General features: G+C 41.8%; 1 protein-coding gene across 1 annotated transcript; it reads right to left on the bottom strand.

Annotated features, from left to right (window-relative positions):
* Positions 1–7,055: 7,055 nt before the first annotated feature.
* LOC122400524 lies at positions 7,056–15,487 on the bottom strand. Its single transcript, XM_043402046.1, has 4 exons — positions 15,003–15,487; positions 14,502–14,775; positions 9,698–10,324; positions 7,056–9,632 (listed from the first exon to the last, which is right to left on the bottom strand). The coding sequence occupies exons 1-4, from the start codon at positions 15,485–15,487 to the stop codon at positions 7,056–7,058; spliced, it is 3,963 nt and encodes a 1,320-aa protein (XP_043257981.1).
* Positions 15,488–16,690: the final 1,203 nt, after the last annotated feature.

Here is a 16,690-nt window from a genome sequence, read left to right as displayed (position 1 = left end):
GCAAAGTCTAATCAAGAAAACTATATATTTACGACGACCATGGGAAAACGAAAACGATAAACATATAATATAAAGATATACGTTTTACTTCCATTAACTTTTTCAAATGCAGTATCAAGCACTTACAGACTACCTTCGAAATAAGAAATATTTTGTAAAAGAAGAAAAAGAATTCTTGAAGGATGTAGGTGAAATCTATTTAAATAAAATAAAGTAATATAATATTCACATTTCAATATAGTATTAATGACATCAACATAAGCAATTGATGCAATTTCTTTAAAAAATGAATTGCTTATAAATATTTACAGTGCGTAACAAAAAGTTGTACGCACCCACTTTTTTTCGATTATCTAAGGAACGAGTTGTGATCCATGGATGAAACTTTTATACAATAAAGAGCATCTAAAAACACACATTCTTATTATTTGTATCATCCAAATTGGAGCACACGTTCCCGAGTTGTGCAGTCGGAACAGTTTTCGGCTGGAACGAAAAGTTGTACGCACTTAATAAAACATTGTTGTAGAATCAGACTGGAAATAGACGAACGTCTTTTGTCGTTACAATATCGTCACTCGTCTTTTGTCGTTGCGATATCGACGCTCGTAGTTCTGATTCTACAACAATGGGAAGTGGTGCGAAATTATCCGTGGAGGAGCAGAACCGTGCATGGGAAATGTACGGTCGCGGACAGTCAATGAGACAAATTGGAAGAGAACTTGGTAGATCTGATGGAGTAATTAGAAACCTCATCAGATTACGTGAAAATTATGGAAAGAAGAAATCTCCAGGGCGTCCAAGAAAGTTGGATGAGCGATCACTTCGGAGGATCAAGAAGCTGGCCACGGACGGGAAGATGTCTACACGCCGGATTTCCGCGGAACTGAAGAACGAGGTATCCCATACAACTATTAGAAGAAGATTAGTTGAAGATCCCAATATCAAATATCGGAAAATCACTAGAAAACCAAGAATGAAACCGCATCATAAAGAAGCCAGGTTGGTGTTCGCAAGGAAATACCATGCGTGGACGTCCGAATGGAATAATGTGTGGTGGTCCGATGAAAAGAAGTTCAATCTTGATGGGCCTGATAGATGGGATTACTGCTGGCAGGATACCAGGAAGGAACAACCCCGGAAGGTCAGACGGCAAGCCGGCGGAGGAAGTGTTATGATTTGGGCCGCGTTCAAGCTCGGGAAGAAATCGCGGATGGCATTTCTAAGCGGTCGACAGGCTTCGAAGGACTACATTCGCACTCTTGAAGTATTCCTTTTGCCTCATATGGATGATGGAGATACTTTTCAGCAAGATAATGCCGCTATTCACCGTTCGAAAGAGACACAAAAGTTTTTCGCGGACCGGAATATCGCGGTTTTGGAGTGGCCGGCTATAAGTCCGGACCTGAATATTATTGAGAATGTTTGGGGAATTATAGCCAGAGATGTGTATAAGGATCATCGACAATTCGAAACCATTGCTGGCCTACAGGACGCAATAATCGACGCTTGGAACGAGATCACACCGGAAGTCCTCAAAAAACTGATCCAAAGTGTTCCGAGGAGACTCCTTTTAGTATTAGAAAATAAAGGAGGTCCCATTAATTATTAAAACACTGTATCCATCAATAAAATGCGTCTTATATATTACTAAATTAATTTTTTATTAAGTGCGTACAACTTTTCGTTCCAGCCGAAAACTGTTCCGGCTGCACAACTCGGGAACGTGTGCTCCAATTCGGATGATACAAATAATAAGAATAGGTGTTTTTAGATGCTCTTTATTGTATAAAAGTTTCATCCATGGATCACAACTCGTTCGTTAGATAATCGAAAAAAAGTGGGTGCGTACAACTTTTTGTTACGCACTGTACATATGTTGAAATGTAACCGCCTAGTGCCGATTGTGAGCGAGAGTCGGCGGAGGGAGCCGAGCGCTCCTCGGTTGTTTTAGAGAGGTTAGGTTATGCGAGAAGTGTAAAAACGTGGTAAAAACGTGGACGGTCTGAGCAAGTCTCAAATAAAGTTATGTGTTTATAAAACCCGCTTATTTGCTTCCAATCAATAAAATAATATAATCCCATTAAATCCTAACAGGTTATGGGCCCAGTATTATAATAAAAAAAAACTAAAAGTAGTAATTAATAAGAGGATTTATTGGATTACGTTCTGTGATTTAAAACGTGGTTAGAAATCTCCAAAGAAATGGCTGAACACAACGAAGAAACAGTGCTAATAGAGAAACTTACAGATAGTGCAAATTTCCAAATGTGGAAATTCCAAATTACAATAATGCTAAAATCGTCGAATTTGTATGAAATAGTGAACGGTATAAAAGTGATAACTGAAACCATGACCGAAAAAGAAAAGGCCGACTGGACTTTAAAGGATGCTAAAGCACAAAAAATAATCATAACGACAATAAATAAGATACCGCTGAGCCATTTGTTGAATTGTAGATCATCCAAGGAGATGTTTCAGAAATTAAGTGCAATATATGAGAGAGACACACAGCAACAAAAATGTATACTTCTGCAACAATTTTTCAATCACACATTTCAAAATACTGATATTGCAACACATATAAGTACATTGGAGAATCTTGCATATAAGTTAAATGCACTAAACCAACAAATAGATAACACAATGTTAATGACTAAAATACTTGCAACACTACCACATCAATACAAACACTTTGCAAGTGCATGGGAATCTACAGCAGAATCAGAAAGAACAATGACAAATCTAACATCAAGATTATTACTTGAAGAAAATAGACTCAACACTGACAGAAATAAGGAAGATTTAGTTGCGTTCCAAACGTCCGTGGTGAAGTGTTATAAGTGTAATGGACTAAATCATCTGGCCAGAGACTGTAAAGCATCAGGGCAAGACAGTCGTAAGACCAATTATAAAAATAAAACAGGAAATACACATAAGGGCAAAGGAAATAGTGACTGGAGATCACAGTCACGTTGTGGGATATGCAAGAAAACAAATCATGAAGAAAGAAACTGTTATTTCCGCAATCAAAAAAATAACACAACTAGAAAAGATGCTAACAAGGTATGTTTCCTGTCATTAGTAACTGAAACAATAAACAGCGTAAGGACTAATGAATGGGTAGTTGATTCAGGTGCATCAACGCACATGACTAAAAACAGAGAAATGCTTCAAGACATAGAAGAATCAAATACTGAAATAAAAACTGCCAAAAATGACAGTATGTTAAAAGGTACAGGTATAGGAACCATTAACTCAACAAGATGTACACTTACAAATGTATTAGCTGCTCCTGATCTTTCAAGGAATTTACTATCCGTGAATGCAATAACAGATAAGGGTGGAGAAGTAAAATTTACAAAAAGAAATGTCGAAATTGAAAAAGGTGGCAAAATAATATTAAAAGGAACTAAAACGCCAGATGGGCTGTACACTGTAGAATTAGAGATGCCTGTAATGAACGGATCATACTTGGCAAGGTCAGAAGACAACTTGCTATGGCATCGACGTCTTGGACACATTAGTTTTGCAAATCTTAGAAAACTAACAGATTTAAGCACCGGTATAAAGCTCACAGGAAATGTTGGAACAAGTTTCTGTGATATATGCGCAAGGGCTAAACAGACAAGGATGCCCTTCACTAAAGAAAGAACCAGAGCCACAAGAGTGTTGGAGATTGTACACACTGATGTATGTGGACCAATTGATCCACCTACATGGGATAACAAACGATATTTTGTCACCATTTTAGATGATTTTACACATTTTGCAGCAATATTTCCTATTAAAGGTAAATTTGAAGCTGCAGATACAATAATATACTATTTAAAACAATGTCAGAATAAATGGAATATAAAAACGTTTAAAATAAGATCTGACAACGGCAAGGAATTTGCCAATACTACTCTGATGACTTGGTGCAAGAAGAATGGAACAATAATGGATTTCACAACTCCATATTCTCCACAACAAAATGGAAAAGCTGAGAGGCTTAATCGTACAATCCTCGAAAGAACTCGAGCTTTACTGTTTGACTCAGGCTTAAATAAAGACATGTGGGGTGAAGCCGCTAGAACTGCTGTTTATTTAATTAACAGATCTCCCACAGAAGCAACAGACAAAACTCCTGCAGAAAAGTGGTATAATGAAGCACCTAATATGAAAAACATTAAAATATTTGGCTGCAAAACATATGCAAAAATAGTTACACATAACAGAAAATTAGAAGAAAGGAACAAAATGTATAATCTGGTTGGATATACACAAAATTCATATAGACTCTGGGATAATAAGAATAAGAAAATAGTAATAGCCAGGGATGTCATATTTGATGAAACAGATGATATCTCAGAAAAACCAAATAATAAGTGTACCATAAAATTAACAAATGAAGATGACGAGCAAGAGAGCCAGGAACGTCTTGAAGAAAGTGATGAAGAAGAAACTGGAAATCATGATTTAGATGCACATGAAGCATGGCAAACGGGCACATCCGGAGAAGAGGAAAATGTACAGAGCTCACCTAGAAGAGGATCTCGAATTCGTTCAGTTCCTCAGAGATACGGTGATTATTATGCTCATTTGACATACACTGAAGTGTTGAACAGTGTTGACTCAGAAAAATGGAAAAAGGCAATTGATGAAGAAAAGGAGTCATTATTAGTAAACGAAACATGGAAAGAAGTGAATGAAGATCAAGTTACTGGAAAGAAGATATTATCAACAAGATGGGTATTTAAAATTAAGGAGGACGGAACGTATAAAGCCAGATTGGTTGCCAGAGGGTGCGAACAGCGAAAGGGAATGGATTATGAAGAGACGTACGCGCCCGTAATTAATTTTAGTGTATTACGATTAATATTTTCACTCATTCCGCAGAAAAGTCTGCATATAGTCAAATTTGATGTCAAGACAGCATTTCTCTATGGGCATTTAAAGGAAGATTTATATATACACTTACCCGAAGGTTTCTCTGGTCACACAAAAACTTGTAAGTTACAGAAAGCATTGTACGGACTAAAACAAGCTCCACTTAGTTGGAATGACAGATTCACAAAATTTCTAGAAGATGTAGGACTGGTGTCGATACCGGCAGATCCATGCGTGTTTAAGGTAAAGGGTAGCAATTTCACAATTTTGGCTGTGTATGTTGATGATGGCATAATTATAAGTGAAGATAAAGATAGATTAAGTATTTTAATTAATAGATTAGCTAAAGAATTTAATATGAAGTTCTGCAATAATGTACATACATTCTTAGGGATAAATGTTGATATAAGGGGTGGATATCTTCAATTGGATCAAACAGATTATACAATTAATGTTTTAAAGAAGTTTAACATGCATGATTGCAATGCAGTATCCATACCGATGTGCGATAACAAAGAGAATGTAAATTCAATTGAGGATAAAGTGTTCCCTTATAGAGAATTGATAGGTAGTTTGCTCTATCTTTCATCAAAAACAAGGCCAGATATATGTTTTGCGGTAAATTATTTAAGTAGATTTATGAATAATCCTACATGTAGCAATGTAATAGCGGCTAAGCGTATATTAAGATATTTACAAGGTAGCAGCAACGCGAAGTTATCATATGGTATAAACATAGAAAATGAAAAAGGGGAATTAATAGGATACACCGATGCAGACTTCGCTGGGGATGTCACGACTAGAAAAAGTACGTCAGGCTATATTATATTCTGTTGGGATAGGTTGTTGTAGGAACTACACTTCTTGTGGGGTGACAAATCTTTCTTTATTTTTCCGATGTTCTCGGATAGAGCGCGCAAAACCAAGTGTGTTCTTCTTAGCTTGTCTCCATGTCGACCCCTCGGTTGCACTGGCAAAATTGTTAAACAACCCTGATTGGTTAACCCAAAGTTTATTTTTCCCAAATCACCGCCTATTTCTTACGCCCACGGCGTGCTTGTTTTCGAAACGGCGTGGTGATTGAGGGGGACGACGTTGCGCCCTCACTGCAAGATTTCCTTCGGACCACCCGCGCTGGGCCCACTTGGCGAAACTCCGATGGGTACGCGTCGAGTGTCCTCTGGAAATCCCTAATTTACGACGGTCTCTATTTGCTGTTGAGGGACTTAGGAAAAGAATTTACTAAACGCATTCGATACGCGAGTCTGGAAAATATCTTCCTCAAAAACAGCTTCGACGAACGAGAGTCGTAAATTACGTGGGCCGTTTGCACGAGAGAAACTTTCCCATGTGCGCACGACCGGTCGCTACATCACCCCCTTACCAGTGCAAACGTTACCTTACTATTGTACTTTTTATACTATTTACACTATTTAAACCTACTATATACAAAGTACAATCTAATTTGCTCTATATACAATATATACATGTTTTTTACCCAACTTGCAAGCGGTCGGGGAACCTTACTCGTCTACCCGAACGGGTGCGTAAGGGTTCCTGCGTGCAAGCTGGCGGAGTGCTAGGCGTTTCTACAACTGCAGGTGTTTGCGCGGCGCGTACCTGCTCATTGCCTGCACTTGAGTCTAACATGTAGGCGGGTTTGAGCCGGTCGATTGAGACTGACGCCTCTTTGCCTCTAACCCGCACTACAAAATATTTTTCGTTTCGGGATACGACTGGGAATGGCCCGTCGTACGGATTCTGCAACGGACCCCGTACCGCGTCTGTCCGAATGAAGACGTGCGATGTGGTCGCTAGATCTTTGAATATGAAAGTCTTTCTCATTCCGTGACGTGTACCATTCACCGGTCGTATCCCTCGGAAATGCTCGCGGAGCTGCAGCACTAACGTCGCTGGATCCGTTTCGCGGATCGGCTCGTCGCGAAACATTTCTGCCGGGAGGCGAATATTCTCGCCGTATACTAATTCCGCGGTAGATGACCTAAGGTCGTCTCTATACGCGGCGCGAATACCTAGTAGAACGGCAGGTAACGCATCTGTCCACCGTTCGTCGGCGCGACACTTTATCGCGGCCTTTAACTGTCGGTGGAACCGTTCCACTAAACCGTTCGCTGCGGGGTGGTAGGCGGTTGTCTTTAAATGCGTACTTCCGAGCAGTACATTTAATTGCCTGAATAGGTGGGACTCGAACTGCCGGCCTCGGTCAGTGGTGACCCGTGCCGGTGTCCCAAATCGCGCGACCCACCCCGAAACGAAGGTTCGCGCGACAGTCTCAGCCTCGATATTCTCGAGCGGGAAGGCTTCAGGCCATCGCGTAAACCTATCGACGCAGGTAAGGCAGTATTTATTGCCCCTGACACTGGTAGTGGCCCTACCAGGTCGAGGTGCACATGCTCAAACCTGCTCGACGGCGACGCGAAGGTTCCTACCTCGCTCGAGACGTGTCGGCTAACTTTTGCCCGTTGACACTCGAGACAATTGCGACACCACTTTCGGCAATCTCTCTCCATCGACGGCCAAACGAATCGATCCTTCAATAAACGCACTGTCGCCTTCGCACCTGGGTGCGACAGTCCGTGTACCAGGTCGAACACCTGGCGTCGGAAGATTTGAGTCACGAACGGACGCACGCTTCCGGTTGAAACGTCGCAGTAAACGGGTGCATCGCTTATATTTATGCGTATACGTTTCAATTGCAATGAGGTGTCAGACGCATCAAGAAAACTCCGAAGCTCAGTATCCCGCTCTTGCGCGTTCGCGAGTTCTGCGTAACTCAGCGGAGCGGTTACTGCCTCGATTCTTGAGAGTGCGTCTGCGACCTCATTGTCTTTGCCGCTCACGTGCTGTATGTCCGTCGTGAATTGTCCGATGAGATCGAGATATCGAAATTGTCTCGGCGTACACTTATCCGGTTTTTGCATGAACGCGAACACTATTGGCTTGTGGTCCGTGTAGATCGTAAATTCGCGACCCTCGATTGCGTGGCGAAAATGTTTTACCGCGGTATATGCGGCGAGTAATTCGCGATCGTACGCGCTATATTTTCGCTGCGCGGGCGACAAAGCTTTCGTGCAAAAGGCTAACGGTTGCCACGAACCGCTTTGTCGCTGCTGTAATGTCGCGCCTAATGCGAAATCCGACGCATCTACCATGATCGCGAGTCGCGAATTGTTCGACGGATGGGCCAATAATGTCGCGTTCACCAAGGCAGTCTTAAGACTTCCTAGTGCAGACTCCGCTTCGGTCGTCCATAGGACGGGGGCATTGCCCTTCAACCTGCGTCCGCGCAGCAGTTGATTAAGCGGGGCCTGCAATACGGCGGCGCCGGGTATAAATCTACGATAGAAGTTTATCATACCCAAGAACCCGCGCAATTGTTTAATTGTCGCTGGCTTTGGGTATTCTTCTATAACTTTAACTTTCTCGGCTAATGGCCTTGTACCCTCGGCGCTGACCGTATATCCTAGGAATTTTACCCGCGATTTCGCAAACACGCACTTGTTCGGGTTGACTATTATGCCGTACTCTTCGAGACGTGAGAAAAGCGCGCGCAGGTGATCTCGATGCTCCGTCTCACTATCCGACGCTACTAGAATATCGTCGAGATACGCGTAGCAGAAATCAAGTCCCCTAACGATGGTATCGATAAACCGTTGGAACGTCTGCGCGGCATTTCTCAATCCGAAGGGCATGACTAAATACTCGAATAACCCGAATGGCGTCGTTATCGCGGTTTTCGGGATGTCATCCGGATGGACCGGGATCTGATGGTATGCCCGAACCAGATCGATCGTCGAAAAGATTGTCTTTCCGGATAACATCCTCGAAAAATCTTCGATATGCGGAATCGGGTAACGGTCTGGGACTGTGCGGGCATTGAGTAATCTATAATCTCCACAGGGTCTCCATCCGTTATCCTTCTTAGCAACCATATGCAGGGCGGAAGCCCACTGGCTCTTAGAAGGACGGATGTGACCGAGATTCAATAGATCCTCAAATTCCGCTTTGGCTGTTTTAAACAGCTCCGGCGATAGCCGGCGCGGTTTGCAAAATACCGGAGGTCCTGGGGTCGTTTGTAAATGGTGAACTACGTCATGCTTTACCTGCCGTCCACCGTGGATCGTCGGGCGCAGGAGGGCTGGAAATTCCGCCAATAATCCCTCGTAGGGAGAGTCCCCGACGATGGCCTTGACCGACGGTACGTCGACGGCGGCGACCCTTCCCGTCGTGGTCAGCGTTGTCGTCCTGTCGAGGAGCTGCTTCCCTTTGAGGTCCACCAGGAGGCCGAAGTGCGCCAGGAAGTCGGCGCCGATGATCGGCTTGGAAACGTCGGCAACGACGAACCTCCAAACGAAGGCGCGTCGGAGTCCCAGGTCGAGACTCGCTGGCTTCAACCCGTACGTCGGGATAATCGACCCGTTGGCGGCGAAGAGCTCGTACTTGGTCTTGGGGAGCGGACCCTTGATGAATGAGCGCGGGTAAACGCACAGGTCCGACCCCGTATCGACCAAGTACTCTTCGTTTCGAGCCCGGTCGAGGACGAAAAGGCGGCAGGTACGTGGTCCATCACTGACTGCCGCGTTCAGTGCTGGGTGTTCGAGTTTCCCGACGTGTATGCACACGGCTGCCGGCACTTCGTCGACCTGTCCCCGAACGTCCGGTGGTACCAGCAGTGGTCCATCTGCTGGGGTGATCGGCTTCTCCGCCGCGATTTTGATCTCCGGCGGTTCCTGGAGGCACTGCGTGGAGCTCGCGATCGGCCGAACTCGTTCAACCGGAGTTCCATCGCCTCCAGCCGTCGCACCAACTTCTCCATGACGCTGTCTTGCGTCGTAGCTCCATGGGCTGCTGCTACGACGGCTATCTGGGGCTGGTTCGTCCCCTCGTGAATCTGGTCGGCTATTTCCGCCAGTTTCCCTAGCGGCAGGTCGGCCTGTGCGCTGACGATGGCCCTCGTCATCGGCGGTAATCGGCTGGCCCACAGCGTCCGCAGGAAATCCTCCGATACTGTTTTCCCTGCCAGCCCCTGCATGTGTCGCAGGAACTGGGACGGTGTCCGGTCCCCCATGTCTTCTTTTTCCAGCAGCTGTCGTATTCGCTGTGTCTGCGACGAAGACAGCCGTTGAATCAACTCCCTTTTCAGGGTCTCATACTTATCGGTCGCTGGCGGAAACTCTAGCACGTCCTTGACCTCCACCGCGTACTTGGGGTCAAGGTGGGACATAACATAATAAAATTTCGTAGAGTCCGTTGTGATGCCACTCAACACAAACTGGCCCTCCACCTGGCAAAACCAGATTTCGGGCTGCTCCGGCCAAAACGGCGGCACTTTTATGCCGACGCGCTCTATTTCGGGCGTCGCGACGCTGCCCTGACTCGCGGCACTACCCCGAACCGCGGCACTTGGTCCATTTCCGGCCGACTGCATTGTCTTTCGCAGGTAAAAAGTCAAATATAAAATACACCAAAAACTAGTAAAAAATAAAAAAACGATTATCACTTCCTACTCTAGATCACGTCGTAGGTCACCAATGTTGGGATAGGTTGTTGTAGGAACTACACTTCTTGTGGGGTGACAAATCTTTCTTTATTTTTCCGATGTTCTCGGATAGAGCGCGCAAAACCAAGTGTGTTCTTCTTAGCTTGTCTCCATGTCGACCCCTCGGTTGCACTGGCAAAATTGTTAAACAACCCTGATTGGTTAACCCCACGCGTTGGGCCTTTCCAATCAGGGCCGTTTATTTTTCCCAAATCACCGCCTATTTCTTACGCCCACGGCGTGCTTGTTTTCGAAACGGCGTGGTGATTGAGGGGGACGACGTTGCGCCCTCACTGCAAGATTTCCTTCGGACCACCCGCGCTGGGCCCACTTGGCGAAACTCCGATGGGTACGCGTCGAGTGTCCTCTGGAAATCCCTAATTTACGACGGTCTCTATTTGCTGTTGAGGGACTTAGGAAAAGAATTTACTAAACGCATTCGATACGCGAGTCTGGAAAATATCTTCCTCAAAAACAGCTTCGACGAACGAGAGTCGTAAATTACGTGGGCCGTTTGCACGAGAGAAACTTTCCCATGTGCGCACGACCGGTCGCTACAATTCTATAACGGAGGGCCGATTAGCTGGTCTTCAAGAAAACAATCTATGGTAACGCTATCTACAACGGAAGCGGAATTTATAGCTGCAACTGAATGTTGTAAAGAATTAATATATTTAAAACGTATATTAGAAGCCATAACAGAAAAGGAAATCAAAGCCAAACTGTTAATTGATAACCAAAGTACTATTAGTATAATTAAAAACGGGATTGTAAACAAGCGAAACAAACACATCGAAATTAAATTTCATTTCATACATGAATATTACAAACGTGGATTGATAGATGTGTCATATTGTCCGACTAATTCACAACTAGCAGACATACTAACAAAACCCCTACACGGGGCAAAATTCATTGAATTGAGAAACCAAATCATTAAAATTGTTTAGAATCTAGATATAAGTCATAAAATAAAATAACATCTATATTTACATTTATATACAGATTTACATATACATTGGTTGTTAACGCTAGTCGGTTAAGAGGGTGTGTTGAAATGTAACCGCCTAGTGCCGATTGTGAGCGAGAGTCGGCGGAGGGAGCCGAGCGCTCCTCGGTTGTTTTAGAGAGGTTAGGTTATGCGAGAAGTGTAAAAACGTGGTAAAAACGTGGACGGTCTGAGCAAGTCTCAAATAAAGTTATGTGTTTATAAAACCCGCTTATTTGCTTCCAATCAATAAAATAATATAATCCCATTAAATCCTAACAATTTAAATAACCTGTCTTTAACTAGGGTCGAAAATAGTGACTTTAGCTCTCTGAATAACACAAATTTAGTATAAGTATTTTACCGATCAAGTCTCTAAAATAGTATCAATTTCATTCCGAACACGTTTCTTTCAACTAGTTATTCCAATAATGTTCTAAAAAACACATTGAAAAGTATTGAAAATGAGTAGTTATGTGGCGCCGCCTCCCATGTTCGCCACCAGAGGAGTCGCGCTCTCACAAGCACTCATCCGACCCCTCAGTTGCTATACATACAGGGTGTCCCCTCTAAAGTGTGACAGTCGCGATACTATTGATGATACGAAAATTTTGTTTATATTATTAGTTTCAAAGATACGATGGTGAAGTTTCGTTTTTTAAATGGCACTATATATTTTTGTTTGGATCATGCGATAGCGTTTTTCAATACGAATTCATTAACCTGCAATTTATTCACCCGATTATTATTAGTTTTCAAGATATAACGCTTGAAAATTGAATGATTTTCGGCGGAGACGTCTCAGTTTGAGTGGCAAGTCATAAAAGCGGTCCTATTGTTGCACTGTTTGACTCCGCCTGTTGAAACCGATAGCAAGGGTCTAGCCCGGAACGGCAGACCAGAAAAGTAAGAAACATGGAAAGTATTATCCATCACGGTCCAAGTTTTCCGCATCGAGGATGGAGTCGTTAATAATTTGGATGGTTAATACTTTCCATGTTACTGACTCTTCGGGTCTGCGGTTCCGAGCGTAGACTCTTGCTATCGGTTTCAACAGGCGGAGTCAAACAGCGTAACAATAGGACCGCTTTTATGACTTGCCACTCAAGCCGAGACGTCTCCGCCGAAAATCAGTAAATTTCCAAGCGTTATATCTTGAAAACTAATAAAAATAGGGTAAATAAATTGCAGGTTAATGAATTCGTCTTGCAAAACACTATCGTATGATCCAAAAAAAAATATATACTTCCGTTTAAAAAACGAAACTTCACCATCGCATCTTTGAAATTAATAACATAAATAAAATTTTTGTTTACGCCAAAATAAAGATCCTATTTTATCCTGCAATTTTTATTTAAACAATTTTTTCGTATCATCAATAGTTATTGAAGTATTGCAACTGTCACACTTTAGCGGAGACACCCTGTATACATATACATTCCTCGAACGAGTTCCCAACATCACAGTCGTCTAAGGCAGGGCCTGCTAGAAAGTCTTACTGATAAGTCCACTAGCAGGACCGGACGAAACGCGCCTCCTTCTTTCCTTTTCACGCCTCCTACGAGATTCTCACGAGTTCCTAACCACAGCAAAGCAGCGCCACAGTTGTCATAACGACGTCTACTATTTTTACAATATTAATTACAACCGTATGCAACTAGTGCAAAAATATAAATTGTATGAAATGTTCATATAATTTCAATTATTATTTTAAATACTAAAATATAATATTTCTGGCCGCATTGCAACTGGTCTTCCAAATAATTTCATATAGTGAATAATATTGATATGCGGAGTACAGTGAAAACTCGATAAATGGCACTACTCCGGGTTCGGTCAGGAATACTTATGGAATAGAAGAATCGTTTCTCGGATTTGATTGTAATTTTGCCGACGCATAGTGGGGCCATTGCATGCCAAACGCGACAAAAAGTGGTTTTATGCAAATATACCCACAATGAAATAATGATTTACTAATAGTTAATGGGACACATGGGCCATGATTTAGTGTGATTTTTTTTATCATTTGTCGATTTTTGATACGACTACATGATTTTGAAACATTCAATCTTAAAATCATCCAAAATTATAATCATCGTTTATTGTTGCTTTGATTCTTCATGATGAGTAATTGAATTAAATGTACTTAGTACGTATTTAAATTACGAATGAAGAATCAGATGAAGAATCATTCATAGATTCATAAATTCTTTCGTTTTCTCTTCGTAAAGGTCGTGTCGTCTATTCGTCTAATTGCCATCTTCTCTTGAAACGGGACTTCAAAGTTGCAATTTTTGTTTTCAAAATTTTCTGGTACTTCACAGAATAATTATCCTGCCTCATTAAGGACGACTCTAAAAATTCTAGTTTATTTTCAAAATCATGATTTTGATGCTGTGTCATGATGTTATAAAACTGCATCATTAGAATACACATACTCCTGATGAACCTTCGGATTTAAAAAAAAATGTCACTCTATTAAAACGAAAATTTTGCTACGAAAACTGTATTAACAAACTATATAGAAGATGAAGAAAAATGGCGGAATTCAAATATACATATATATCTGTACCTACCTACTTCAATTGGAAATTCCATTATTTTAACACTAAATATTTCAATCACAACATACAAGTTAGGAACGTCAAACGACAAATGCTCCAAATTCGTGATTATTTTATGCTTGTATAGCATTCGAAGCAAAAACAATGAAATGTATGCATTAATTGAATGTTTAAGGTCGCATGCACCTTCTTAGGTTATGAGTGACCACGATTGCTTTGGAACTGTAAGGTACTTATGTAGGTTCATAATTATCTTCAAGGCTTACAGTTTGTGATAGATTCCGATATCTTTCAGGAAGGCTAGGATTTTCCTGCATGAGTCTGTCTTTTGTAGCATGCTTGTTACGCTTGATATATTATATCGCATCCTTTTGGCACAATATTTGGGGCATTGGACTAGGATGTGTTCGATGGAGATTTGTTCGTTGCATACTTCACACACCATTGGGTTCGATTTGGTGATTAGGAAGGAATGGGTTATTCTGGTGTGGCATATTCTTAATCTGGTTAGAATCACTTGATCTCTTCGGTTCATGTAAACTGCCGGGCTAATGTCATATACATTGTCGCGAATTTTGTGTAGTGCAGTAGGTCTTGAGGTTATCCAATCTTGGTTCCATCGTTCCTTTGCAGCTTTGGTGAGATATTTTTGGAGATCTTGACAGGGAACAGGTATAGAACATGTTTCAGATGTGGAGGTGCTCGCTTCTTTTGCCGCTGAATCTGCCGCTTCGTTTCCTTTAATACCTACATGTGATGGGATCCAGGAGAATAGGAAGTTTTTCCCAGAGCTGTTAAGAGCAACATTTTTTTCGATAATATTTTGTATTATTGTATTGTCGGTTTCCAGATTTTGTAAAGCGGATATAGTACTTAGGGAGTCGGTTAATATAATAAATTTATTGTATGCTGATTTCTCAACATACAGCAGGGCCTGGAGGATAGCATAAGCCTCGCTCGAGAAGATTGAGTAGGAATCCGGTAACTTGAAAAGGAGTTTGTCTTCTGGGGTGCATACTGCGCATCCTGTCCCTTCTTTGACTTCGACCCATCCGTAAATAGTTGTTTGTGGTTTGGGTAATCATTAGTTAGTTCAAGAAACAGGGATTGTATGATGTTTCGATCTGTATTTTTGGTGAGTTGTAAGAATTTGTCTATTAGACAAGGTGGTTGTATTGTCCATGGAGCAATCGCTAATTGTTTTCTGACGAGAACTGGGGAAATTTCAGTTTGCATGTCTTGCAAGTATTTTTTAAGTCGGAAGTTCAGTGGTTTCGGATGCGTAGGTTTTATGCGGAGGCTGAGTGATTGTTCATCTGACATTATTAGGCCATGTATAGGGTTTGATGGCGTGGAAAGTTTGGCAACCGCGTAGGTTAGACTTAATTGTTTTCTTCTGACTTCAAGTGGTTGTACATTGGCTTCGGCTAGTAATGCGACGACTGGGCTAGTCCTGAATGCGCCGGATGCAATTCTGACTCCCGCATTATGGATAGGTGACATTATTTTAAGAAGGTGCGGTTTTGCCGAGTCATAGACAATTGAGCCTTAGTCGATTTTAGAGAGAATTAGAGCTTTGTATGTTTTGATCAGAATATGGAATTCAGCTCCCCAGATTTTTGATGCTATGGTTTTTATGATATTTAATTTCCGGGTACATTCGGTTTTTAGGTTCTTAAGGAATTGAATCCATGTGTGTTTTTTATCGAAAACCAGTCCAAGAATTTTGGAGGTGTCTGTTGTTTTTAGTTGGTGTCGCCCGAGATACAATTGGAGTTGGTAATTTTTATCCTTCCTACTACTTGAGAAAATAGTTACCATAGTTTTGTTCTTGGAGAATTTAAAGCCAGTTAGTGATCCAAAGTTTTGGAGTCTGTCCAGATTGTCTTGCAAAATTTGTTGGCTAGTTTTGATATCTTTCCCGGTGATATAAATTGTACAGTCATCCGCAAATAAAACATGCTTGACTGGTTTGGTGAAAATATTTGTAATTTCATTTATTGCTACTAGAAATAATGTTACACTTATTACTGAGCCTTGTGGTACTCCGTTTTCGATTATGGTTTTATTCGAGAGGTGACCGTTTACTCGGACATAAATTGATCTGTTTCTGATAAAGTTGCTAATGAATTGAAGCATATTTCCCTTGACGTTTAGTTTCTGTAATTTTTGTAGAATCCGGTGTCTCCATACCATATCATATGCTTTTTCGATATCTAGGCAAACTGTGATTAGGTGCTGTTTTTTAAGGAAAGCCTCGCATATGTTTGAGTCCAACATGGCGAGACTGTCGATTGTTGATCGATACTGCCTAAAACCGTTTTGGTTTTCCGCCAGTAGGTTGTTCTTCTCTAAGTACCATCGCAGCCTTTTATTTAAAATTTTTTCTAATAGTTTCCATAGGCAGCACGTTAGAGCAATGGGTCTGTAGCTGTCAGCGTGGGATTTATTTTTGCCTGGTTTCAATATGGGAACAACTATTGCTTCATGTCAACTATCAGGGAACACGTTATTAAGCCATATGCAGTTAAAAAGTTGTAAGAGATATTCCACTCCTGACCTTGGCATTTGTTGTAAAAAGATATTTGGTATATTATCGGGTCCTGGACTGGAATTTTTTAGTGTTTTAATCGCCGATTGGAGTTCAACCAATACTATTTTGGTATTCAAATTGTTGTTATCTGCACTGGCGTCATGCCACAGAGA

The sequence above is a fragment of the Colletes gigas genome, unplaced genomic scaffold (assembly GCF_013123115.1).
Source record: "Colletes gigas isolate AHSC1104 unplaced genomic scaffold, ASM1312311v1 Colletes_gigas_Sc00018, whole genome shotgun sequence".
NCBI lineage: Eukaryota > Metazoa > Arthropoda > Insecta > Hymenoptera > Colletidae > Colletes > Colletes gigas.
Note: the sequence above shows the minus strand (reverse complement) of the source record. Positions and strands in the feature narration are given on the sequence as shown.